At 52.2% G+C, this 25418-nt stretch overlaps 1 protein-coding gene across 1 annotated transcript; it reads right to left on the bottom strand.

The window, feature by feature from the left end:
* Positions 1 to 5266: 5266 nt before the first annotated feature.
* On the bottom strand, positions 5267 to 24954 carry Dhx37 (DEAH-box helicase 37). The gene is made up of 27 exons (XM_052168172.1): positions 24781 to 24954; positions 22607 to 22776; positions 21818 to 21930; positions 20776 to 21115; positions 20237 to 20385; positions 19424 to 19516; positions 18586 to 18682; positions 17780 to 17893; positions 16821 to 16922; positions 16592 to 16706; positions 16162 to 16257; positions 15877 to 15953; positions 14724 to 14868; positions 13878 to 13954; positions 13412 to 13644; positions 12328 to 12439; positions 10432 to 10538; positions 10158 to 10346; positions 9863 to 9987; positions 9656 to 9772; positions 8675 to 8847; positions 7570 to 7684; positions 7334 to 7471; positions 7072 to 7166; positions 6914 to 6987; positions 6387 to 6484; positions 5267 to 6256 (listed from the first exon to the last, which is right to left on the bottom strand). The coding sequence occupies exons 1-27, from the start codon at positions 24881 to 24883 to the stop codon at positions 6171 to 6173; spliced, it is 3453 nt and encodes a 1150-aa protein (XP_052024132.1). The 5' UTR covers positions 24884 to 24954; the 3' UTR covers positions 5267 to 6170.
* Between the last annotated feature and the right edge of the window lie 464 nt (positions 24955 to 25418).

Here is a 25418-nt window from a genome sequence, read left to right as displayed (position 1 = left end):
CCAGAATGCCGGAAGGTTAGAGACTTGGCACTGCCAGCAAGTAGCTCAGTTTGCGTTGTTTACCAAGAATGCGTAATAGATAGTGCAGAGGCCAGGCATGGCTGGTTGTGCATGCCTGTCATTCCAGCCCTTGGGGTGTGGGGGATGGAGGCTGAGGCTAGCCTAAGCTGTATGAGATCCTTTCCCACTCGGACACATGGAGGTGCTCTTGGCCCTTTCTGTTCACGAGTCACGGAGGTTGCCTTGATCTCTCAAATTCTTTATCCTCATCAAGGATGAGGTTACAGGTGTATACAGCCCCAGTCTGGCTTATGTGGCAGTGAGTATGGTATCCTGGGCTATACAGCTTAGCCCTTCTAAGCAAACGGAAAACGATTGCTTTTTATTTCCTGCTTGATGGAGAGGGTGAACATCTTTCCTGCTACTGAAGCAGGCCTGTATAACCCACCTGGCAATGCTGACCACTGAAGGTAGTTTATTCACTGATGTCAATCATGAAGGTCTGAGGACCAGATCATCCAGCTGCCTCTCCAACAGCTTAGGAACATTCCTGGATAAAGCAGGGTGACCCAAGGGATGGATGATCTCAAGTATCCAGAAGGCTGGGAGTTGGTCTCCAAGCTAAAGGGAAAATGGCAATAGACCAGCAGTTGCCACACCGACCCCAGTAGAATCTGTGTGACAAGTTCCACAGACTGAGGAATTAGACTTCAAAAGAAGGAGGACTCCAGGAACTGGTTGTGGAACTCTCAGCCGGAGAAAACATATTGAGCCATAGTTCTCATGGCAGTTTTTCTGTTTTGTTCTCTTTCATTCCTTTTCTTAGTTACAGGTTCCTGGTAGCCTAGACCATGATCTTAAGCAAGAATAATGGGTACGAAACCATCCCTTGAGACGGTCACTAACATGACCTTATCTCCAGAGAAACCAACGCTTTACTTTTCAAATCATCTACAAAATTATTATGATAGATAAAAACTTTCCCAGCAATAAAATTTCATTTGGCTACACATGTGTCATCAGAGGTGGGTTTGGTATATGGTAAAGAAAGCCTTTGCTGGGCGGTGGTGGTGTACACCTGTAATCCCAGCACTCTGGGAGGCAGAGGCAGGTGGATTTCTAAGTTCAAGGTCAGCCTGGTCTATAGAGTGAGATCCAGGACAGCCAGGGCTACACAGAGAAACCCTGTCTTAAAAAAAACAAAACAAACAAACAAACAAACAAAAAACCAAAAAAAAAGCCTTAATTAGAAAGAATTAAAATAGTTTAAATTTATGCTTTGAAAATTTATAAAATATCAGGCATTAGATGTTAAGCAATAATTAACTGTTGGGGCAGGAAAGTTAGCTCAGCAGTTAAGAGCACTGACCATAAAGATTTATTAACCTGTTCTTGGGAATATGCCACTAGCCTTGGATGACTGCCCTATTGAACGTCTTCTTTTAGAATTGTTATATTTCGATGATGACGTTACCTGTTCTGTTTGTTCACTGAACATGTAGTTTTAGAGTTGTAATGCTCAGGTGATATTGGATTTTACTGTGCCCAATGATTCTTGCTGGTATTCATGATTGTTCGCTGGATACAATCTCTAAGAGTTGTGTCATGTTTGGTTTAATGTATAAAATCACCTTGAGACCTGCAAAATACACTCAGATTCAAACTGCCTCTGTGTTTGTTTGTCAGTGCCGAATCCTTACCCACCTGGACTTCGAGAACCCCCATACCCGGCTGGGGTAGTCCGTGGCAAGCACACACGGTGCTAGCACACATCAGTTCCCTTGCCTCTTAAGAGGATGGAGACAGGATCAGGAGTACATGGTTGTCTGAGCCCCAGCTCCGCCCAGGAGGTAGAGGCAGGTTTATGAGTTCAATACATAGCGTGCTCCTGGACAGCCTGGACTACATGAGACCCTACCTCAAAATACAAAATGATGAAGCAACGGCCTTTGAGGTGTGCTCACTGGACAAAGGCGATTGCCACCAAGACTGACAACTGATCCGAGTTCAATTCCCAGGACCTGAGAGGCAGACAGTCAATTTTAAGGAGTACGAGGCCAGCCTGACCCATATAGGGTTCAAGGTCAGCTGGGACTATACAATGAGACCTTATCTCAGAAAACCAAACCCAGACTCCCATTTCATCTTTTTAAAATTACACTAGATTTCATAGAGCAATTTTCATATTGCCTATAATGCACCCCCTTTCCACCTTCCTCTTCACCTGTTAACCCCTTTTGCTCCCCATTTTTACTTCTTTATTTTACTTATTTTATATAAGTACACTGTAGCTGTCTTCAGACACACCAGAAGAGGGCATCAGATCTCTTTACAGATGGCTGTGAGCCACCATGTGGTTGCTGGGATTTGAACTCAGGACCTCTGGAAGAATAGTCAGGGCTCTTGACCACTGAGCCATCTCTCCTGCCCCCAGTTTTGCTTTCAAGCCATCAATAGGATGTACGGTTTTATGTATTTATAGGTTCTAAGATTCACAAGCAAATGAAAATATAGTATTTGTCTTCCTGTGGTTGGCTTAGTCTGCTTAGTAGGTTAATCTTGTTTTCCTTGGGGCTGAAAGGAATCCCCTTCTTACACAGCCCACATTTTCTTACCCATTCTTTACCTTGATGGGCACCAGCTGGTTGCATAGCTTAGCGTCTCTGTGGTATGCTGTGTTGGAGTACTCTGGTAAATACCCAGCAGTGCATTGCTGGGTCTTATGGCAGGTCTCTAGAGTTCTGAGGTGCCTCCATATTGATTTCCATCGTGGCTGGACTGCTTTCCATTCCCACGTGCAAGGACTCCCTTTGGCCTAAACTGTGCTGGAACTCAGAGATCCACCTACCTCCTGCTGCCTCCCAGCGCTGGGATTAAATGCACCATCACACCTGGTTCATTTTTTAATTTTCTTATAGAATGCCATTTTGACTGGGGTAAAAATCTCATGATGTTATAGATGGTTGTGAGCCGCTGATGTGGGAGCTGAGAACCAAACCCAGGTCCTCTTAACTGCTGAGCCATCTTTCCAACCTCTCATGGAATAGTGCATTTGATGGCTAGTAAGGTTAGGTTTTACTTTTATTTGCCAGTAGACAATGTATGCAGTACCTGGGCAGGCCAGAAGAGGGCATCGGATCCCCTGGAACTGCCACGTGGGCCATCACCTAAGTCCTGGCTAAGTCCTGTTGTTTTATTACTGGCCGCGTCCACTTCATCTTTTGAAAACTGTCTATTTCATTGGCCATTTGGAGACTGGGTTGTTTAGACTTTTGAGCTCTTTTTCTGTTTTTGTTGTTTTTCAAGCCCTGGCACTCTGTCAACCAAGAAAGATGGAAGCTGTCACCACCCACGAGTTGGATTTTGAGTTCTGTATTGATTCAGATTTTTAGAGTTAAAATTAGGAGTGAGGGTTCACCTTGGTTTTCCGGTTTCACAGCTATGAACCATGGGGCTGTGGGCACTGACTTTCACAGCTTTTATCTGGAATCTGTTTGTACAACCGCTTGTCCTATAGGACAATGTGAAGTGGAGACTTTAGTTCTTCAGAAAGTTATGTCAAATGATGTGGGGGCACACGGGTGAGAGGATGTTTGGCTATAGCAAACACATGGAAGGCTGTTTTCCTGAAGCAGACACGGGTGAGAGGATGTTTGGATATAGCAGACACATGGAAGGATGATTGGTGAAGGATTAATATGACCCCACGGACATGGGAGACAGGCACAGAACTTTGGTTTAGTCTGCTCCATCTCATTATTCTTAGATAAAGACACGAATTTATTGGTTCGCCTTACATAGCATTGTTGAGCTTAGCAATTTCCTCAAGATTGAACAGTTGCTGGTTGGTGCCTAATGTCTGCTTGCTTAAAGGACCGGACTGTAGCTATTGCTTCATGCCTGGTGTCTGCCTGCCTACAGGACTGGTCTGCAGCTGCTGAATTATATTTGGTGTTCGCTACAGGACTGAACTGCTGCCCAAGAACATCGAGCTCACCTCGACAACTACTGCTGTTCACTGCTGATCCACTTCCCCCACATCCTAGTAACTTTTCTCTTCCACTACCTTTGGGTGGTGGGCTAGGAGAGGTTGAACCTTACTAAAAGTAGGCTGCAGAAAACGTATGCCTACAGCAACGCCTCCCTCATGGAGTTTCCCATGTGCCATGATTCGAGTCAAACCCTTGTCAATTTTACTATTTCAAAGTCAGACATGGTGACACTGGCCTGTCATCCCAGTACTCAGGAGGGTCATGAGTTCAAATTTCTTTTCATTTGCATCAGCAGCCAAGCTAAGCTCCTTGGGGACAGCTTAGGTCTTAACTCCAAGAGACAAATCAGCTTTGGGGAACCTGAGAAGACACAGGCCTGGAGCAGAAGCTGAACCTGTGAAGAAGGGCTGTTGGACAAGGGGCTTTGGTGACCCAGAGTTAGAGACATGGTTCTTCCGCTGTTGGTCCTGAAGGCCTCATACCAGGTAAGCTCTACCATTCTGAGCCTGGCTTGGGCCCAGGCTTTCAGGTCCCACCCCTAAATCAAAACAAACTGGACAGGCTGCATGTCTTATGGATAGTCACACGTATGAGGCGGGCTAGCATCACCCTAGCTTTGCTCACATTGGCCACCTCATGTCCATGACTGAGTCTGGTGAAAAACTCGTGGTGGAAACATGCTGTGGAGGGGAACATGTTCCAGCAGGCAAAGGTTGGTTCGGTACACACAGACCTGGAGGTGTGCAGGGAAAGGGGAGTACAGGGCCTTGTCCACCTGATATAGCCGATGCCTGGGAAGATACAAAGAACACGAGATGGGCAGCAGGCTGGTGTTCAGTGGTACGCTGCTTGCTTATAGCACATGGGCGTGGCTACACAGAGATAAAGCAGTATGTGGTTCAGAAGACATTATCGAGAGTGTAAGTCAGCCCACAGAGGGAGAGCATTCACTAAGTGTTAACTGAAAAGAGCTTGGCTTTGTTCAAAGGACTCCATAATGAGTGGGCCAAGGGACGAACGAACCGCAGCAGTATTTGCCATCACCCAGAGGTAAACAGGTCACTCCATTCTGCAGATGGGCAGATGCCTGATGGCGCATGCTCAGGAACCAGACAGATAGATCGATGTGTTGGGAGGATAGAGAGGGAGAGGGAGAAAAAAAATCACGTGAGGATGAACATTCTGGAAACTGACAGGGTGACAGCTGCTCAGCATGTCACATCAACATGTTTGATGTGACAGAAAAGCTGAAATGAAACAGCACACCACAAACATTTAACTAAAAATATTATTATTATTATTTTTGTTTTTTGTTTTTTTGGAGACAGGGTTTCTCTGTGTAGCCCTGGCTGTCCTGGAACTCACTCTGTAGACCAGGCTGGCCTGAAACTCAGAAATCTGCCTGCCTCTGGCTCCCAAGTGCTGGGATTACAGGCGTGCGCCACCACCGCATGGCTCACATACCACAAACACTTAACAAAACTGTCTGAGACAGAGTCTGGTGGGCGGTAGCAACATACACCTTTAATCCCAGTACAGGCAGAGGCAGGGGGATCTCTGAGTTTGAGGCCAGCCTGGTATACAGGCCTAGTTCTAGGATGGCCAGAGTTACACAGAGAAACCCTGTCTTGATAAACAGAAGACATCCGTGCTGTGTAGCTCAGGCTGGCCTTGTATTTGTGATCCTTACCAGCCGAGGCCACAGGTTTACTGGCCATACCCAGCTAGAGCAGCTTTTAAAGACAAAACCTGCTGTCCACTAATGCATAGAACGCAATAGAAGGAAACCAATCTCCTTCCATGTGGAGCAAAACTCTGGGGTGATCCAACCCTTGTCTGGGGCCAAGCTTCCAGGAAAGTCACTGGGTCACAGAAGTCTGCAGTGCATCTGCTCCCCAAGGTGCTATGAGGCCGCCCGCACAGGTGCCCTGGGAGAAGGGTCCACTTTCCTGCGCCAGTGTAGCTCTGTGTATCCAGTGTCTAATGTTACCCAAAGAGTCCATTTTAGATGGGAAGGGATGTGGAAGACAAACCATGTCTGTCTTCTTCTAACAGTCATAAAGAAGGCACTCCTGGTCAGTGTGGCTGTGAGCCTGCCTCTGAATTGGGTATCCAGGGCTACAGCGGGGCTCCTGGTCACAGCCTAGGAGCTGGCTGATGGCGCAGCTGGGTGTGTGGTCAACCGTCAGTGGTAGGGGGCCAGTTCTTCTCAACATCGCTGTGCATAGCCTTTGGGAGCCACTCACAGTATTCAGCCAGCAGGTCTGTGGGAAGAGGTGGCAGGGTTAGAGTGTGAGGCCAGGGGCTTGCTTGGTTGGATACACACACAGCCTGTGGTTTGGTTAGGTCCTTCCACCGAGCAATGTCCCCTGACCCCAGCTGAGTCACACTCACATTTGGGGCTTTTCTTCCATACAGACAGCAGGGAATCACGAGAATCAACCTTCTCGGCCACAAGGGCTCTCAATAGGGTCTCTGTCCTGGGCTGCAGCCTGTGGGAAGGGGATGGACAGATGGTGGGACCTGCCACTCAGTCAGAGGAGGCCTGTGTATAGAGTGCCAGCATGCAGTGGTCCCCAGAACCCTCCCTCCTCATGCCCACCCAGCCCCTCCAAGGACATAGATGTTCCTTATCATAGGTTGGACCCTACTGTCAAAACTGGGGTCCATATAAGGAGGGGACACAGAAAAGTGGAGGAGGCAAGATTGGAATGATGTAGCCACCATGAGTGAGATAGGTAGGGAGAGTCCTAAATAGAGATGCAGGGGCCCCTGACATCTTTAGAAGGGTGAAATGCCCAAGACCCACTGACAGCTCCAGAATGAAGGAGGCTCCTGTGGTTGTCACATTCCCGGTGACTGACACAGAGAAGCCTCTTTGCCATTGCCTGTCCTGATATTTTAGAAATATACTCTTGTACCTGGCCCAAGTCTTCAGCATGGTGTTGGGGCTAGATAGCAGGCAGCTCTTGAATGAAGCCAGCTTGCGGAAGACCTGGTGAGAGAGCACAAGATGGTTGAGTGGGGCTGCAGTTCATGACACCTAGGAGATAGGCCCTGGGGTAGCCCAAGGACATACCTGTCCCTCCAGCAGAAACCGTGCAAAGTACTTGTAGCGGTCAATGCCTTCAGGGAAGTCCACCTGGACGGCAGGGAGTGGCCAGCCCACGCGGTCTGGGGGATGGGCATGTGATGAAGGGCAATTGCTGTATGTATCCCCCCCAAGCCCATCGGAGGAGCAGGAGGGCTAGGAGACCCCCTTAGGCACATGCCCAAGAGCAAGAGCAAGAAGTTCAGTGGCTCTAGGTGGCCAGGCCACCAAGGAAGCGGCCCCAACTCACAGAACACGCTGGCCCGGTGGCACAACACCCGTCCTGACTCTGGGCAGTAAGTGGGGGCTGGTTCCTCCAGGGGCGCATCGAACTGGCAGTAAGAAGGCAGCAGGGAAGGGATCCACTGGATTTCCACGGTGGAGACACCTGAGGCCAGGAGAGGCGTCAGGTCTCACATGCTCTCCCAGACAGACAGGGCGCTCCACAGTGCCCACTGATGTCACCCCTGGGCCACTGTGCAGTACCTTTCATGTACATCTTGCTGGTCTCCACAATTTCCTGGTAGACCACGAACTCAGGCAACTCTTTGAAGAGTACAGAGCTGGGGTGGATGAAGACGGGGTCATCTAGAAGAGGAGTCTGCAGAGAGGTGGATGGAGGTTCAGGTCAGAGAAAAACCTGAGTGCTCTACGCGCATCAAGTCTACCCTTCAAGACCCAGCCATAATCCAGTGAGGCAATGACCAGGGACCACCCAGGGCGCATCGCTCTCCGGCCATCGACAGAGCTGAAGACTGGGGCTGGGAAGATGGCTCAGTGAATAAAACCCTTGCCATGCCCGCCTGGTGACCTCGGACGCTGCCTGCGCGTGTGCCCACCCCTCACGAAAATGAAAGAGCCTGGCCCAGTGAGACAGCTCGGCAGACAAAGGCACCTGCCACCAGGCTTGGTAATGTGAGCTTAATACCCGGGACCCACATGGTAGGAGAAAAAAGATTGCTGCAAACTTCTGATTTCCATACATGCTCCACAGCAGCACATAAAAACACACAAAATAAAACAATCTCCGAGGGGCGGGCCTTGACCCTAGCATTTAGGAGGATGAGGCAGGAGGATCAACCTGTTTCAAAAACAGCAGGTATGGATGGACCCAGAGATACAATGCTCGGGGAGCAGGGAGGCAGCCTCAGCACACCAAGCACCAAGTGGGTCCTCCTGGTTAACTGGTTAGTACAAGAAAAGCCAGAGGCCAGGCAGTGGTGGCGCACTGTAATCCCAGCACTCTGGGAGGCAGAGGCAGGCGGATTTCTGAGTTCGAGGCCAGCCTGGTCTACAGAGTGAGTTCCAGGACAGCCAGGGCTACACAGAGAAACCCTGTCTCAGAATAAAACAAAACAGGGAAAAAAAAAGTCAGAGCCGCTCTCTGCAGCAGGGAGGAAGGCAGCAGCTGTGAGGTAGAGAAACTGTCTCAGGTTGACTGTGCTGGTGCTGGCCACACGGAACAGTGAAGCCAGGTGTAAAATGTAGCTGAGGGTGGCACCCTATGCTCCAACAAACAACAGCCCACACCTCAGCAGGAGTGTTCCCGAAGGTTATGGGGTCAGGCACCAAGTGCAGGCCCATGTCCCACCTTGTAGGCGTTCTTCCACTTGGGGTCCAGCAGGTCCTCGCTCTGAACCCGGCGGGCCAGGTGGTCACCCAGGCCAGCTGCCATGATTTGCCGCAGGTAGGTCACCTGGCTCTCAGTAGGAGGCTGCATTTTGGGGTCCAGGAAAAGGCCGGCCTCGGGGCACACTGCATTGACTGCAAGGAAGGTGACAAAGGGTGCAGGAAGCCTGGTCAGAGGAAGGCTCACAACCAGGAAATCACCCAGCACCCGGCCTCGCCCACACACTGCCCAGAGCCCCTTCCGAGGCCAGAACCCAGAGTCCCATGCCAGCAAAGGCATGCAAAGGGACAGCCACCCCAGGCTTCCATGTGGTAGGATAGTTACAGGAACCTCAGCCCCGCCCATCCCTCTGCCTGGAGAGGTCTGTGGTGCCACACAGCCACCTGCTGTCATTAGTGTTAGGTGGCTGTCCACAATTGCAGGCTGTGGCACCCAAGGAAATGGCTCCATGAGTGTGACAGCAGACAGGAAAACAGGCCACAACGATGCCCTGCTCCTGAGGAAGGGTGGGCCAGAAAGCCACGGATCCTGGAAGCCTACAGCTGATAGAACAGCACTGAGCTCCCAATAAATGCCACCTTCACCCAGTGGCCACCTTGTATCTTAAGATGGGCACATTCCTTGAGTCCCAGATAGAGGTGACAAGCGTCACCTGTGGCCGAGTAGGAATCCTGTACCCATGGGTCAATAACTCTGGGGACGTGTGGGAGGGAAGAAAGGTCCTGGCTGGACCAGGGGAAGAGGACCAGAGGGGCAGAGGGCCTGAGAGGCAGCCTTCTAGGTGAGTGTGCAGTGGAATCTGTCTAAGGGCACTGGATGCTGACTTGGGGCTGGCTGAGTCCATCTTGGTGGGCAGGCCAGTGAGCAAGTGTGGAATCTCTGTCACACTAAGCCCACGCAGAGAGGGACAGATGTCTGTCCACACTGTCACCTGGGCTGTACCTGCGGTAGTCAGCTGGCCACGCAGGCGCCGGATCTCCAGCATGGCCTTGTAGCGCAGTCCGTTAGCGTGGCAGAACTGGGGTGAGCAGCCAGCGTACTCACAGGCTCCCACGGCACCTGGAGAGCAGGGTAGGCTGTTCTCACTGCTTGGCTCCAATCTGCCCAGGATAACATCACCCTCCTTCGTGCCCTAGAGGCAGCACTAACCCAGCAACACCATGAGGTCGCCAAGCTTCAGAGATGCCCCCTGCCCGGCCCAGGTCCTCTTCATCTGGGCCACACGGGCTCGCCGGCCCTTCAGCTCTGCAAGCTCCTTTTCACTGGCAGCTGGTCTGTAAACACACACATGGCCGGCTGGGTTTCAGCCCAGTGCCCTCAGGGATCCTCAGCAAATCCTCACTCCTTTGCCCGCCCTTCCTTGAGATACAGCAGCTCGAGCTCCCCGGCCAGCACTAACAGAGAGCACGGCGGGCTCCGAGGGACAAGGCTGTCACTAACCCACCTGTCCAGCTCCTCAAACAGCTCCCGCACAGTCATGGCAGCCACGATGGCAATGGTGTAGGGCAGGCAGCCATGCTGCTGGCTCAGCGCCAGCATCTTGGCATAGCGGGGGGCCACAGGGAAGGTGGACATGGTCCGCCCCAGAGCGGTGATGGGGCAGCTCAGCTGTGACATCTGCAGCTTCTTCATTCTGGGGACAAGGCGACAGAGGGTAAAAACCACGGAGCCTACACTGGAGGCTCTGTGCATGCGTGGGCTCCCCCTCCGCCTCTTACCTCTCCTGTTTCGGAGGGGCCTGCAGGGCCCCCAGGGCAATCAGCAGCTCCTCCGCAGCAGCGAGGGCCTCCACGGACGGAGGTGTGGGGAACGGGAAGTTGATGACCTGGGCACAGGAAGGCAAAGAAGCAAGCCCATGAGGTCATACCGGTGCAGCAGGTGCTGTTCCCCTTTCCCTCAGCCTGTCCCCAGGCCACACTGGTCAAGCTAAATGGGACATGGGGCCTAGGTGCCCAGGAAGTTTCCAAGATGTCTCCAGGTCCATGTGCTAGGATGACCCCAGATTAAACCTACTGTGTGCCAGGGGCTATACTATCAACTAAAATCTAGGGGTTTGTAAGCAACAACATGTGAACCATCACGCAGTATTTTGGAAAACAGGAATTATGCTTGAAAAATGTAACTGTGGCCATGGGTGTCACAGGGATGAATGCCAAGTTCTCAGTGATGACCAAAAGTGATTTTTCTTGATTCTGAATGAGTTGTTTGTAACAAAGACAAAAATCACTGGGGATTCCCACCCCCTCCCTTCTTCACTAAAGAGATGGGACAATGGCCTGTGCCGCCGCATGCAGTGAGGGTACAGTCTTTATTTTAAGAGACCAGATCTTGCCAGGCGTAGTGGTGCACACCTTTAATCCCACCTGGGAGGCAGCAGCAGGCAGATCTCTGTGAGTTTGAGCCTGGTCACATAGAGAGGTCCAGGCCAACCACAGCTACACAGTTAGGCCCTGTCTCAAAACAGAGTGAGAGAAAACAACACGGTTTCACTGTGGTGAAACTCATGTTTTAGCCTGGCCTTAAAGCCATAATAATCCTCCTGCCTCAGCCTTCCAACTGCTGAAGGTAAAGATGTGAGCAACTATGTCTACCTTACCCTTCAACTTCTACTCTTCCTATCTCCACCTCCTAAGTGCTGGGGTTTCAGGTGTACATGCCACACCCAGTGTATGTGGTACTGGGTATTGAACGTAGCCTTCCTGTGTGCAAGGCAAGCCTTCACTAATCAAGCTACATCCCCAGCCAAGGGTGGATGCACATTTATTTGTTTGGATTTTTGTTTGTTTGTTTGTTTAACTTGTTTAACAGGGTTTCTCTATGCAGCCCTAGACCAGGCTGGCCTTGAACTCTGAGATTTGCCTGCTTCCTCCTCCTGAGTGCTGGGATTAAAGGCAAGCACCATCATCCCTGGCTATAGACCTTATCTTGAAGGCTCTTTCATTTTACATTCTTTTCTTCTTGTGTGTTTGAGTGCACACATGCCAAGGAGCAAGTGTGGAGGGCAGAGGACAGCACGCAGGAGACGGCTCTCTCCTTCTACCATGTAAGGCAGCGGCTGGGCAGCAGACGCCTTTACTGGCCGAGCCACCCCTCTAGACCAAGCAAGAGCCTTCATATTTAACTTTTCTTTTGGGTTCTGGGACAGGACCAGGACAAGATACATTTTCAGGCTTCTGTAGCTGACTAGATATGTTCTTGAACAGAGACTGTCTCTTCCCTGCCTTGGTTTCCCTATCTGTCAAGTGGGTATCTGGTTGTCGTGTGACAAGAGTGCGGGGACAACATACAGCATAAGCAGACCCTCCTTGCTGGACCACCTCACCCTGGAGTAGTGAGAACTCCAACTCCCCAGAGGACCACGCCAGTGAAGCCTGCATTCAGGAGTCAGCAGGACATCGGGGTGCCCACAAGCTTTGTGGGAGCTGGCTCTCCATGAGCCTGTTTCCCAGGGGATAGGCAAGCTGTCCTCATTAGAGACTGAAGGCCACGAGGGCACCTTCTGACTGACAGTCCCTTGGGATACCACTCCAGCTGGTTTCCCCAGCAGGCCCAGCTCTGGGATGCACCAGGCTGAGGATGGAGCGGGAAGGGAGGTGGCTATGGCTGAGACTGACCTTCTCAATGTTGAGTGCTTTCATTTGCAGGATCAAGTCCTCCACTGGTCTGCGGGTTATCTCTGGAGGAGGAAACTGCTCAAAGTCCCCGAAAACAGCCGAGGAATACAGCCTAAGTGGAGAGGTGTAGGGACCAGAAAGAAGAAAGTCGGCCAGACTTCTGGGCCAACCCCGGCCAGCACTCAGAGCCAGGCCCTCACCTCACAGGGCAGTGAGTCCCTCTTCCAGCTCCCCAATTATATTCTCTGGTATCCTTTTAAGTTTTCCACTCTATAAACTAAAGAGCTGTTGGAAAAACAGCAATAAAGCTCTTCAAAGGAACAAGATTAGGAGAAAATATTGCCCAGTGGCATCACTAACATGGATCTAACTCTCAGAAGAACTCTCTTCTCCAAGTCAGTTAGACAGAGCCTAATTAAGAACTGAGGAAAGGCCCAAGCTGACAGTTCCTGAGAAGGCTCAGAGGCAGGCAGGAAAGCAGTGCAGAAGAGGCGGGGTAGGCTCCCCTGAGGGGAACACAGACTCACAGCCACTGACACAAGCAAGTCCTTGTCTCGTGCTACTGCAAACACCGAGGTGAAGGCATGAGAGGCGAACCTGGGTACCTGGCTCATCCCTCGTAATTAAGGACTTCACAGGGCCAGAGATGAGCACAGACATTCAAACGGACACAGTGTGCACAACAGGATAAAGACACAACCTCGATGTCCAGCAGAGATGGACAGAAACAATGTGACAGGGCAATGGGAAAGGGACTCTGCCACCAGGAGAAACATGGTAAGGTGACCCTGAAAACTCATCACACTGGGCAGTGCCTGACAATCAGTAACACCTTATAGGAGCCCTCAAGGAGTGACAACTCACAGGAGCGCTGCCCTGAGGGTGGTGACAATGGCTCAGCTATGAAAGTACTTAGGATGTGGACTACTTTCGAGTCAGCAGTTGACTACTGGGCAAAGGCAGTCAGAGCAGCCAGCAGTGGGTAAGGGCTGTGATGCTCCTGAGGACACGCGGCTCACTCACTGCAGAGGGGCAACTGCAGTTCTGCTTCTCAGTGCCTGTGATGCAGGGACAAGTGGCCTACCTGTAGCAGTGGCCTGGCTCTGTCCGGCCTGCACGACCCGCCCGCTGGTCAGCGGATGCTTGGGAGACCCAAGTGACTCGGAAGGAGGACACGCCTGTGACACGGTCATAATAGCGTTTTTTGACTTTCCCACAGTCCACCACATACTTGATACCGGGGATGGTGAGGGATGTTTCGGCCACATTGGTGGCCACGACGCACAACCTCGTCCCCTCTGGAGGAGGTCTGAAGACCTGGGAAGTGGAAGTAGACAAGACAACACCAGAATCAGGTGGAAATCCATGAGACAGCAGGTGGACAGACTGATGTGAGCTAGGCAAGGTCCACCGCGGTCCAAGCTCCAAGCTCAACCATCAGGAGTGGTTTCTGTTAGTTCCTCCACTATCAGGGGCTGGTCGGTAAGGAGACGGAAAAGCACCCACCCTTGACCCACCCATCTTAATGCTCTAAAGGGCTATCCCATTACCTGTGCCTGCTTCTCAGGGGCCAGCAAAGAGTAGAGTGGGAGCACGTGAAGGGGCAGGGAGGCGTCTGGCTGCTCACCTGCAGTCAAGTACGGGACACGGGAGTAAAAGCTGAAGAGATGCCACAGGCGTCAGCCTGCTTCTCGCTGCCCCCAACTCCCTCCCTCCCACACAAGTGAGAGGCCCTACCCAGCCTCGGCTTGGGGGCACGTAAGAAACAGTACTAGGAGGCCCTGAAAGCCTTCACTGCTGCCCAGCGTGGGCCTGCAATGCCTGCCACACACAGCATCCCTTGAGAGTAAGTTGTCCCCAGTCCCTATATGTGTCTGCAGTGTGGCAAGGCTGGCTTGTACAGAAAGAACTCTTTTTTGGTCCCAAAATTCACAGAAGTCTCTCTCTCTGAAGATACACAATTTTATGCTGAGTTCAAGCCAGTATTCTGAACAGCTAGGACCGCAGGTATGTGCTACCCCCTCTAGCCTAGCCCAAGCTGGGTAACAAGGAGCTGCCTAAAAACATACTCAGGGGCTCTGAGATCCGAGATACCTTCTCAGTTGCATGAGGTCTGTGTCAGCCCAGGAATGGCCAGCATGGGGATGGTGACCCCAACTACTGTCATCAAAATATTAAGACTTTAGGAGACCCCAGTGGACAGCCACCAGAAAGGACCACCTCTGAGCTCACATACCAGGAGGAGATAGGATGTATTTGGCCACATGCATGAGGACAGGACTTAGATTCTTCTGGTCCCAATGGCCAACAGGGCCTATCATGCAACAGGGGCTCAGCAGACCCATACTGACATCAGAGAGCAACAGACCCGAGGGCAGAGCTCTGCCAGGCCGCACCTTCATTTGCCTCACTGTCCCCCAGGTCCAGATCTAGGTCAGAGCCCAGGGCCTCCTCTTCGTCATCCATCTCTGCCTCCCTGTCCTCATCGCCTTCGCCAGCTGGCAGGACAGAGTAGTTGTCCAGGTTGATCTGGGGCAAGGCCTGAGGAGATGTCAACACCACAGGCTCAGGCAACTTGGGTGTGAACCAAGCCACACACAGGGTCGTACAAGGTAAGGTCACTAAGCAATGATCTTCTCTGCCTCATTCCTAATTAATAATTAGGTATGGGGGGCTGGATAGCAGCTGAGCATTGATAGCGCTTGCAGTTCTCACAGAGGACCTGGATTGATTCCCAGCACCTACACAGCAGGTCACAACCATTTCTAATTCCAGTTCCAGAGGGTCTGACTCCCTCCTCTGACCTCCCCACACACCAGGCATGCATGTGGTGTACATACATAAACTATCATGCACATCAAGCAAAATGAATCTAAAGAAAAATTTAAAATTTAGCTAAGAGTTAGGTGTGGTGGTGCACACCTTTATTCCCAGGGCTCTGGCGACAGAGACAAAATGATCTCTGTGAGTTCAAAGCCAGCCTAGTGCACATAGCAATTCCAGGCCTGCTGAGATTACACAGTGACATTCTGTCCTGTCTGAATAAGCATATAAAACAAACAAACAAACAAACAAACAAACAAACAAGAAAGATGAGCACGGGGTCCTCTCTCAAAGCTGCTCTGAGCTACGTATACAGTTTAACAAGCTGCCTGGCCCAGCCTAAATGCAAAAGAGGGTAGAGGCCACCGAGAAGCCACTGACACTGCATCCACCTCTCAGGGTTCCTGGGGCGGCCCCTCAGCCTCAGACAGCAGATCCCTCTACTTCAGCAAGCATCTGCGGCTCTGTCTGTGCTCCAGGATCCTCTCAGGCAGACCCGTAACACATACCCAACCCTACAGCCTCTGTCTGGAATTGTAATCCACCAGGAACCTGTGCTGTGGAATGGGGCTAGACCACTGTGTTTCCCCAGAAACCCCACGTGGCTTCCAGCCACATCAGATGAAATGGACTTTTACTTCCATTTCATGCTAGTGCCCCTTAAATCCACAGAGCTCACGAAGCTGGCAACTGGAGAGTGCAGGTCTCCACAGACTTCCAACGTACCACGGCCTGGATCTTCCTAGCCCTTGTCCGGGACTTCTTAAACCTCCGCATCCCTTCTGCGGAGTCCTCTTCCTTTTCTGTAAAGGAGGAAGAGACTCCTGAGGCCAATGCAGGCAGCTGGCACTTTACTCTTGCCACTCACAGCAAAACTGCTGCAATGATGTGCATACTGTTTTGGGAGCACAAAGGCACAGGCCCTCCCCAAGGACACTGAGGTGGAGGCTGATGCCCCAATCAGGGCATCAGTTGCCAGGCTCAGGGTAGCAGGAGGTTATGGGTAGTTACCTTGGGGCTGGGAGGAACGAATGGGGAAGGCCTTCCTAAGCCGACGGCAGAGTGCATGCACCTCAGCCTGCCCTGTGAGGAACACCAGGATGCCACCTGCAGAGAGAACCAAGCTAGTCACCTGACAGACTTATCCTTGCAAGCACCAGCTGAGAGGCTGGGAGAGTCAGGAGCTAGGACCCAGGGAAACAGGGTAGGCCAGCAGAGTGGTGAGGGCACCTAACAGCACACCCAGCAGGGCTTGCTGTGACTGGACTCTCAAGACCAGAGGCTATGCATGCTTGTTCTTTTCAATGGGATGCTTCGACACGCCACCTCTACCTAAGATATGAGGGGCACTTGGGCTTGGGAAGCCACCATGCTACTATGGTTTGACTGTTCCCTGTGTGTCGGAGGGAACAAAAAGAAAACCCACGTCCTCAGGCCTCACCCGCAGGCAGCATCCGGTGGATCTTGCAGACCTTCCTGAAGCATTCGCCACTGTAGTCGTCCAGTGGGGTTCGCTTGTTAAAATGTACTGTCACGGGGAACTGCCTAGACTCAACCTGTGACAGATCCACAAAGGTATAGGAATGCCACAGCCCAGAAGTCTCTGACACCACCAGTTCTCACATGTCAAAGTCAGGTCGAGGCTGGTAAGGGGCTTACCCAAAACTTACCTTGATGACCGGGGGAGGGGTGGTGAAAAGCCGCTGGTTCTGGGTAAAGTCCTCCACCCGAAGCGTGGCAGACATGATGAGCAGCTTGAGGGGCAGGCGCCTCTGTGGAAGACAGTCTGGTGACTCAGGCATAGCACATGGAATTAGGTACCACTCAGCTCTGTGGTTACGGATATCCAGCAAATACATTCCTCAGGTTGCCCCCAGGAGAAATGAGACCCAGCCAGGGGAGCCTTTCCACTTGGGTTCTACAGGTGACACAGGCCAGAGTCCTGACCATGAAAGTCAGCTAAAGGGGCCATGGCAAGATTCTTCCTTCAGGAGACAGCCAAATGAAGGATGCGGTCAGCTCTGGGATGGGGAGGGCTCAGCTGACAGCCTCCAGCCCAATCCTGAATTGGCCTTGCCTGCCACCCTGACCAAGGGTAGCTCCAGGAGGGCAGGACTGGCATGCCACCCTTTCCTGGCCACTGCCCATCGCTAGTGCCTTGAATGTAGCTGGGCACATGGCACCCCCAGAATGCCCACCTCTCCACTGAGCTGTCTGCTGAGGGACAGAAACAGGGCTGCTCATCAAGGTCCCTTCAGAGAGTATGCCCCAAAGCTGGTCCCTCGCGCCCACTGTCTGAGCACAGAGCTGGAAAGTGGAGTAGGCCTGGAGAGGACAGGGCTCAACCCAGCAGACTAGGAATCTGGTGGTTACCCTTCAGCTGGCTCCAGCAAGGCCTGCCCAGTTTTAGCCTTCCACCTGAGCCTCTCAGGATATGGAGAGATCACTCACTATGCATGACACTGGACCAAGGCCTGTGACTTAACAGGTGCAGCAAAGAATGGTACGGCCTGGTAATGGCAACGACTCCTGACCGGGGAGGCTGTGTCCTCTGCTACCCCTCCGAGCTCCAGGCCCTGACAAGATGATTTTAGTCTGCCCTCCCTGCATAGGTTCCACACCCACATACCTTGGCCCGGAGAGCAACAATGCGGGACAGGAGGCCGAGAAGGATATCTGTGTAGACACTCCGCTCGTGGGCTTCGTCGATGATCACCACCTTGTATTTCAGCAACAGGAAGTCCTGCGGGGGAGGGGGAGTTACCCCAGAGTGCCACCAAGCCCCCACAACCACAGGCACTGAATCACGTGACCAATCCCCAGAGGCTTCTACTCCCTCAGCGGCCCCCAGAAGCCCATGGGAGAAGCAGCAGGGCATCCTGACTGCCTGCAGCTACTGTGCAAGGCCAGGAGCCAGGCTGCTATCCCATGCTGCAAGCTCTTTATTCTTCCCTTTCAGAAAAGAAAACAACTCCTGTCTGCTCTCCCTTACTTTCTTTTGACAGTCTCTCATTTATCCCAGGTTAGCTTTGACCTATGTGACCAAGAATGACCTTGACCTTCTTATTCTCCTGGGTGTGTGTGTGTGTGTGTGGTGGGGGTGGGGGTGGGGGTACTAGGGGTGGCACCCAGGGCTTCAGGCATGCTAGGAGAACTCCCTACCTGCTGAGACACACAACCAGACACTCTAGCAAAACTGGACATGCAAAGTCACCTTGCTTGGTCTCTCTGCTCATGCAGACCCTGTGCCCTCCATCACTGACTGCTCAAAGGTGATACTGAGGCACCGCCAAACTGATCAATTAACTGAGGTTCCAAGAATGGACACGCTCAACGTCATGTGTGACAGGCACACTGGTGATCACAACCAAGGTGGCAGACTGTGGCACTCTCCACCCCTCCGTGTCCTGTACGAGACCCGAACAGACAACAGACCTTCTGGATCTCTTTGAGCAGCACACCATCCGTCATGAACTTGATCCTGGTTTCTTCAGTCACATTCCCTTCGTAGCGGATCTGGTAGGAGACAACCCTACAGGGAGAGGATTCATCTCAGGGCTGGTGATGTCTCCAGAGCTAAAGGCTCTAGTTACATGGTTCCTTCAAGGGAGACAGGGAGGACCTCCCAGCTGTGCTTGTCCCAAGTGCTGATCTCTGGGGTGAGGATAGGGAGAAGGTCCAGATTAAGGAGCCACATCGCCAGGCAACTGTAGATCTTGGACAGAACGCGGCTGGGCTCACTGGGAGACAAGCAGCTCTTTACTCCCAGAGCCATATCCTGACATTATGGTAGAGACGCTACAGGGCTGGGCACAGGGGACACTACTGACACCCTCAGGTACCCGGGGTTCATTATCTATTTGTGGACATATATACATTTTACAATTAAAAAGTTGAAATGGTTAAGGCTGGCGTGGAGGAGCTTGGTAGCAGAGTGGCTGCCCAGTACAGGCAAGGGCCTAGATTCCATTCCCAGCACCACAGTGTAAAGAACTGTAACCGGGCAGAGGGTTTCTGTGTCTCCATGGCCTTCCACCACTGGCTCACTAGCAGCCTGCCACTTACCTCTAGCCTAGCTCTGGTGCAGGCACACTGCCCTTCAACAAGCACTGGGTACCTGGAGGGCTCCTTCCCTGCCTGGCAACCCCTGCCTCAGCAGCTTAAGAGGTCTCTGCTGGATCATCCCCGGAAGTGAGGCAAAATGACTCCCACCTGCACCCTCTTCCCAGCAAGCCCACAAAGTCCCCTATGTCCCCAGGAATTGGGGCCTCACCGATGTGACAGGTTCATCTCCTTGGCCACCCGCTGGGACATGGCTATGGCAGCCACTCGGCGGGGTTCTGTGACACCGATGATGCTGTCCTCACTGGGGAAGAAGACACATTAGCCATGACTGTCTGTCCCGGAGCCATCTGCATACACTTCAACGTCACTAGTTGCTGAGGGTGAAGCCCAGAGAACAGGGTGCAAACATGGATTGCCCAGTGTCAGGACAGCAGAGCCACAGGACAGATGGGACCTGGTAGACAGCTGGGACACATTTCCAAGGGATACTATTAAAATGAAGAAATTCCTTTGGGGGTCGGCGGCTGTCTGAGCTGCATGTCATTCCTGAATAGACTAAGTACGTGAATGCTAAATCCAGAGAAAGCCTGAGCGCAGACAACAGGGAGACAAATACACCTTGAAATGCTGACAGAGCAGGGGCCCCAGGTGAAGAGAATCCTAGAATTCTGCATCGCCTTGGCAACTCTTCTGCCAACTGAATTAACTTCATGGTGAATCGAGGAGCGTGTCGGGATACAGAAGATTCCACTGAGTGCACAGAACCCGGCAACACTAGGAAACACATTAGTCCATGTGCCTAGCACTGTGGTGCTTTGTCACTGAACCCATGGGATCACTGAGTTTAGTGTCATCCCCATCTCTGGGGTGACAGTATGCCAGCAGAGGCTGGAGATTTGTCTGAAGTTACACAGTGCACAAGGCAGGGACTGGGTCTGCTGGAGCTCAGACCCTATGGCTCTTGGAACCTAAGTGCCCTGTGTCGCCAGGGAGTAGATGGACACCCCTGGCCCAGCCCCACCTGCTGTAGCCTGCTTCGTAGAGAAACTGGGGCACCTGTGTAGTCTTCCCACTGCCAGTCTCGCCACACACGATGACAATGGGGTGCTCGGCCACTGCCTCCATGATGACTTGCTCTTCAGCGAGGATCGGGAGCTTGAGCCGCTCCTCCTGTGGGAGAAGAAGTTGGTACTAGAGAGACGGGCTGCAGAGAGCAGGTGAGGAGATACCCCATGTACACAGGCCATACACACTGACTAAAGTGCCTAGCCTGGAACTAGGGAAATAGCCTGGTAGTTAAAAGCACTGGCTGCTCTTGCAAAGGACCTGGGTTTGATTTCCAGAAGCCACATGGCAACTCACAACCATCTAAAGTCCAATTCCAACAGAGCAATGCCTTCATCTGACCTCTGCAGGGATGTGTATGGTGTAAAACAATACAGGCATGTAAAACACCCATACATATACAACCATGTCCCGGCTCCTAGAAGTGGACACTGAGGTTCCTGTCCATCAAGAGGCCCCACTAGCCTGTCTTTAGCCACAAAGAGAAGAACAAACCTGCATTTCAGGGGTGCGGTTCACAGGGATGAATACAGCAGGCTTGGCCAGAGGTGGAGGTGGGGCAGAGGCTGGTGCTTTTGGAGGTGCAGAGGTCCCAGATGGAGGGGGCTGTGGGGTGGGAGCAGGCCTCTGGATCCCAGAAGGAGCTGGTGGCAGATGCACTGGCTCTGTCCCTGTGCTGGTCCTAGGCTGCTCAGCTGTGGCTTCCTCAGGCTCTGAATCTTCTGAAGACTCAGAGTCTTCTTCTGTTGATGGTGACCTCTGGCGCTTCCGATGGGCCCCACCGAGGCTACTGACTTTCTCCTGACCCCTGGCAGCGGGCTGGTCAGGCTTCCTCCTAGGAGAGCAGAGACATGAGGCAGGGATGTTAGGACATCTGACATAGCTATGGGGGCCTCTCAGGACCTTTGCGCTGGCTGTTCCTACCCCGAGACACACTTCCTACAGAGTGCCACACTCAAAAGTCTGCCCAAAGCCACCTACCAGGGAAACTGAATCACTGGGTTCAGTTCCAGATGCCAGTCCCTTAAGTCCTAGATGGCCCCCTGTCTCTGCCTTACCTTTGGGTTCATTGTAGATATATAAGTATTTGGCGAACAAACACCAGTGCTTTCTAAATGGAAAGAAACATTTTGTTTCTTCTTCTACCTCATGTCCAGTGAGACTGGGGCAGTGCCCACTTACCCAACAGCAGTGCCCTGAACTGTGTGTGTGTCTGTGTGTGTGTGTGTGCGCGCACAAACATGTATGCACGTGGGCTGGTCTGGGGTGTGATGCCCTGTAGGACTACCAGCCTGGGGTGGCCCCACAGTTCTAATGGCTAAGCCCAGATGGGAAGCCACTGAAGTCCTGATGCCACATAGAACAGCAAGAGGTGGTTTCATGGCAGGTGGGGCTCTGAGGTGCAAAATCATGGTCATGACTGATGAGGGACTGACCTACTTGTGACATATCAGATGCCAGGCAGGTGCACGGCTTCTCTCCCTGCCCCCCTTGCAAGACAACATGAGCTATAAGCCCCTCAGGCTCCATGACTTACTCTTTGACATGATACATGCGGTCCCCGGTGCCTAGCTTGGCTGTGGTGTAGAAGAGACTCATTTCAGCCTGCGACACTTGGACTTCACTCAGTTTCTGGAGCAGTTCGGCACGCTGGGAAAGGTATGAGGGCATTGATTACCAGGCAGCTACTGACCGCTGACCAGGTCCCAGGCCTTCTCCTGGGGAGGCCAGGCTTTAGGAGAAATCATAGCCTAGTTAATACTAGACTTTAAATTGTAGGGCGAGATGTCACCCCACAGCTACGAGGTGTTCTGAACACACAGTGTTAGCTCTTCCTTCACCATTAACAGAAGCCAGCGTCATGGGCCACAGCTCTATAGTACCATGTGCTATAACCACTGGCTGTCACAATGCCCAGCAACCAGACTGAATAAAGCATGGTCCCCACTGCGGTCCTCAGGACAGATACGACTTCTCATTTGGCCAGTCTCTAAGCAACCCCACATGGTCACGTGATTTCTTTCATCCCCCGTGAGCTGTGGCAGTTTTGGCTTCGTTGATTTGGACATATGTGCTTATGTTTTATATACACACCTCTTCATGTACACGTCACGATCTTTAAATCAGGCCAGCACACTCAGAGGCTCACTCAGATGCCACATGTCGCTGGTGGCTACTGTGTCGCTGGATAGACACGAAACACTTCCCTCCTTTCAGGAAGTTCTACTAGACAATCTTGCTGCAAAGCTTACATGGAGGGAAAGACTCCCCTGGCCCCATCTCCTGATCTGGAGAGCAGGTGCAGAGCAGCCACAGTGAGGCGTACCTGACTCTTCTTCTCCTTCTGCTCTAAGACCTTTTGTAGCACCTTCCTCTCCTTCTTCGTCAGGGGCTTCCTCTCTTTCTTGGATGGGGGAGGCGCCTTGGTCTTCTTCTTCCTCCTCCCCGGCAGCACCAGGGCGTTGCTGGCATCCACTCCTTTCAACACATCCTTGTCTGAAAAGACAGCCACGGTCTCACTCGGGAGCAAGAAGTCACAGGGTATCCTCGGTGCTTACTCACGACAACTATCAGATCACGTCGCCACCTCCTGCAGGTGGTCCATGTCACCTGCCAATCTCTGAGTGCTGAACAAGAGTCTGTGTGTCACAACTGTTAGCATTACCAAGCTATGACACTCTTGCGGGGCTGGGGGTGGGGGGATGTAGCTCAGGTGGGAGGAACCTGACTAGAATGCTGAGAGACCTGGGTTCCAACCCCAGCACCACATAAAACCAAGTATGGCAGTATGGGACTATAATCATTTGAGAGGGGACAGAGAGGACCAGAAGTTCAGTCATCCCTGACTACACAGGCCAGCCTGGGATATGTGGAACCCTGAAGAGTGGTCAGAACTAGGCTACTGTGCTGTGAGCTATGCCAAACGGTGTTAGGGTCCACTGAGGAAAAGTTAAGTCCCATTTTATAGATATGAAAACAAAGGCAGAGACATTATGAAGTGATGTGCCCCAAACCCAAATCTCAGGAGCCGGGAAGATGTACTTGATTCTATTGGATCAGATCGCTTTAGTTCAACTCTCCTGAACCAGCCTGATCCTGACTGTGTCTTCTACTATTCCAGTCAATACTCTTCCTCCTGTCAGATCCCCAGGGAGCATCTGAGATGGAGGGTGAGTCCTTTTCACAAGCTCTGGGTCAGCAACCTCGTCCCAGGTCTCCTCCACTCCCCTCCCCTTCAGGGATGGACTCTCTTCTCAGTGAGCCAAAACTCTATCAGTCTTAAATAAGTGCTGCCTATATACAAACGTGTTTACGCCCCCTGAGCTTGCCAGTCTTGAGCAACTGAGTCAATAGCTTCTAGTTTTCCTTCGAAAATCTGCAGAGCCTCAAGTACTCAACACCCCACATCTGCCTTCTCCAGCAACCTGACCAGTGCCCATGCTTGTCACTTTTGTGCTTATGTGCAGGCTCAGGCCATCCCCTCTGCAACTCCAGTCAGCTCTCCTCTGGAATACACCAGAATCCAAACACTGGTCCAGGCACCGAATCCAGCCCCCCTCCACCCCATCATCCTTCAATCTGTAATGCTTTCCTTAATGGCGCAACCAATATGCCATGGTTACACATTTTCCTTCACCCTGTCCCTCTTCTTCCACATGTAAGTTTTCCATAGCTCACTTCCTCTGTTAGAAGTTGGGGATTGTGCCAGGCGGTGGTGGCGCATGCCTTTACACACACCTTTAATCCCAGCACTTGGGAGGCAGAGACAGGCGGATTTCTGAATTCAAGGCCAGCCTGGTCTACAGAGTGAGTTCCAGGACAGCCAGGGCTACACAGAGAAACCCTGTCTCGAAAAAAAACAAAAAATGGGAATTGAGGCAATGTCCTGCTTTGTAGCCCTAAGCTGCCCTCTGACGCTCAGCACTCCCTAGCGCTGGGTTTACAAGTCTGTCTCTCTCACAGCCTTTGACTGTTAAAACGGGGTCTCACTCTGTAACCCAGGTTGACCTCAAATTTGTAGGAATCCTCCTACCGCAACCTCCTAGGTGCTGAGGTTACAGGAATGAACTACCAAATTCTGCCTTTTAAAGTCCCAATCATCTATACAACCCGTAAACTCCGATGTCTCCCTAGTCCTTGGGTTTCTCTGTGCTTGTCTGCTCCGAGTAAGCAGGCCTGCCTGGAGTTGACAGGGTTTTCCATCTCCGAGTCTGCTGTCACTATTCCCAGAGACCAGAACGGTGTCCCCGGTGCTCACAGGAGCCCCAGCACCCAATCATTGCAATCAGCCTGGCGCACGGCCCTGGTCTGAAACACACATTTACGGGACTCTGGGAAGGAGATGATGATAGGCCTGGGAATGGATGCAAAGAACTAATATGAGCGCCATACTCCGGGCAGTACTCCCATGCCGCGGTAGAGAGGCTGTCACGCCCCCTGTTCGGGGCATGTGGAACCCGGCTCCCACTGCAGAGACCCTCCGGGTCCCCGGCTTCTCACCTTCCAGCTCCAGCCTCACGGGAGGCGCTTCAGGGCCCTTGACGGGCCGGGGCTCCGCCTGCAGCCTCCCCTTCATGTTGTAGCGGCGTCGCAGCTTCCCCATGGCTCCTTCAACACGCGCGTGGCTCCGTCAGCCAAGCACTCTGGGTACCCGAACTGAGCTATGAGACTTCCGGGTTGCGCATGCGCAAGAGCAGCACCTCAGCAGCTGGGGGCGGAGCTGGAGGCCCGATCTACCGGAAAGGGAGGTCGCAACGGAAGAGGCGGGGGTAGTCTGTGGGCGGTCCCTATGTAAATAAGGAGGCCTGGCCTAGACCTGTCTGAGGAGCCTGAGTGTATAATCAAGCTGTACTGCCAAGTATTGTTTGAGGACATTTGAATTGTATAATAGTATTAATTTGTGGCTGAAGAGATGGCTCAGCCTTTAAGAGCAACTCCACAACCGTTCCAGGTGATCCAGACGCTATCTTCTGGCTTCCAGGGGAACTGCGCTAATGTGTATACACATGTGAAAAATACAGACACGCACATACAGACACACATACACACGTAAAGATATAATAAATCACCAGGTGTGGGAGCACGTGCCTTTAATCCCAGCCAGCATTCAGAAGGCAGAGGTAAGTAAATTTCTGTGA

This window comes from Apodemus sylvaticus, chromosome 22, assembly GCF_947179515.1.
Source record: "Apodemus sylvaticus chromosome 22, mApoSyl1.1, whole genome shotgun sequence".
Lineage (NCBI taxonomy): Eukaryota > Metazoa > Chordata > Mammalia > Rodentia > Muridae > Apodemus > Apodemus sylvaticus.
This window is presented reverse-complemented; position numbering and strand designations above follow the sequence as displayed.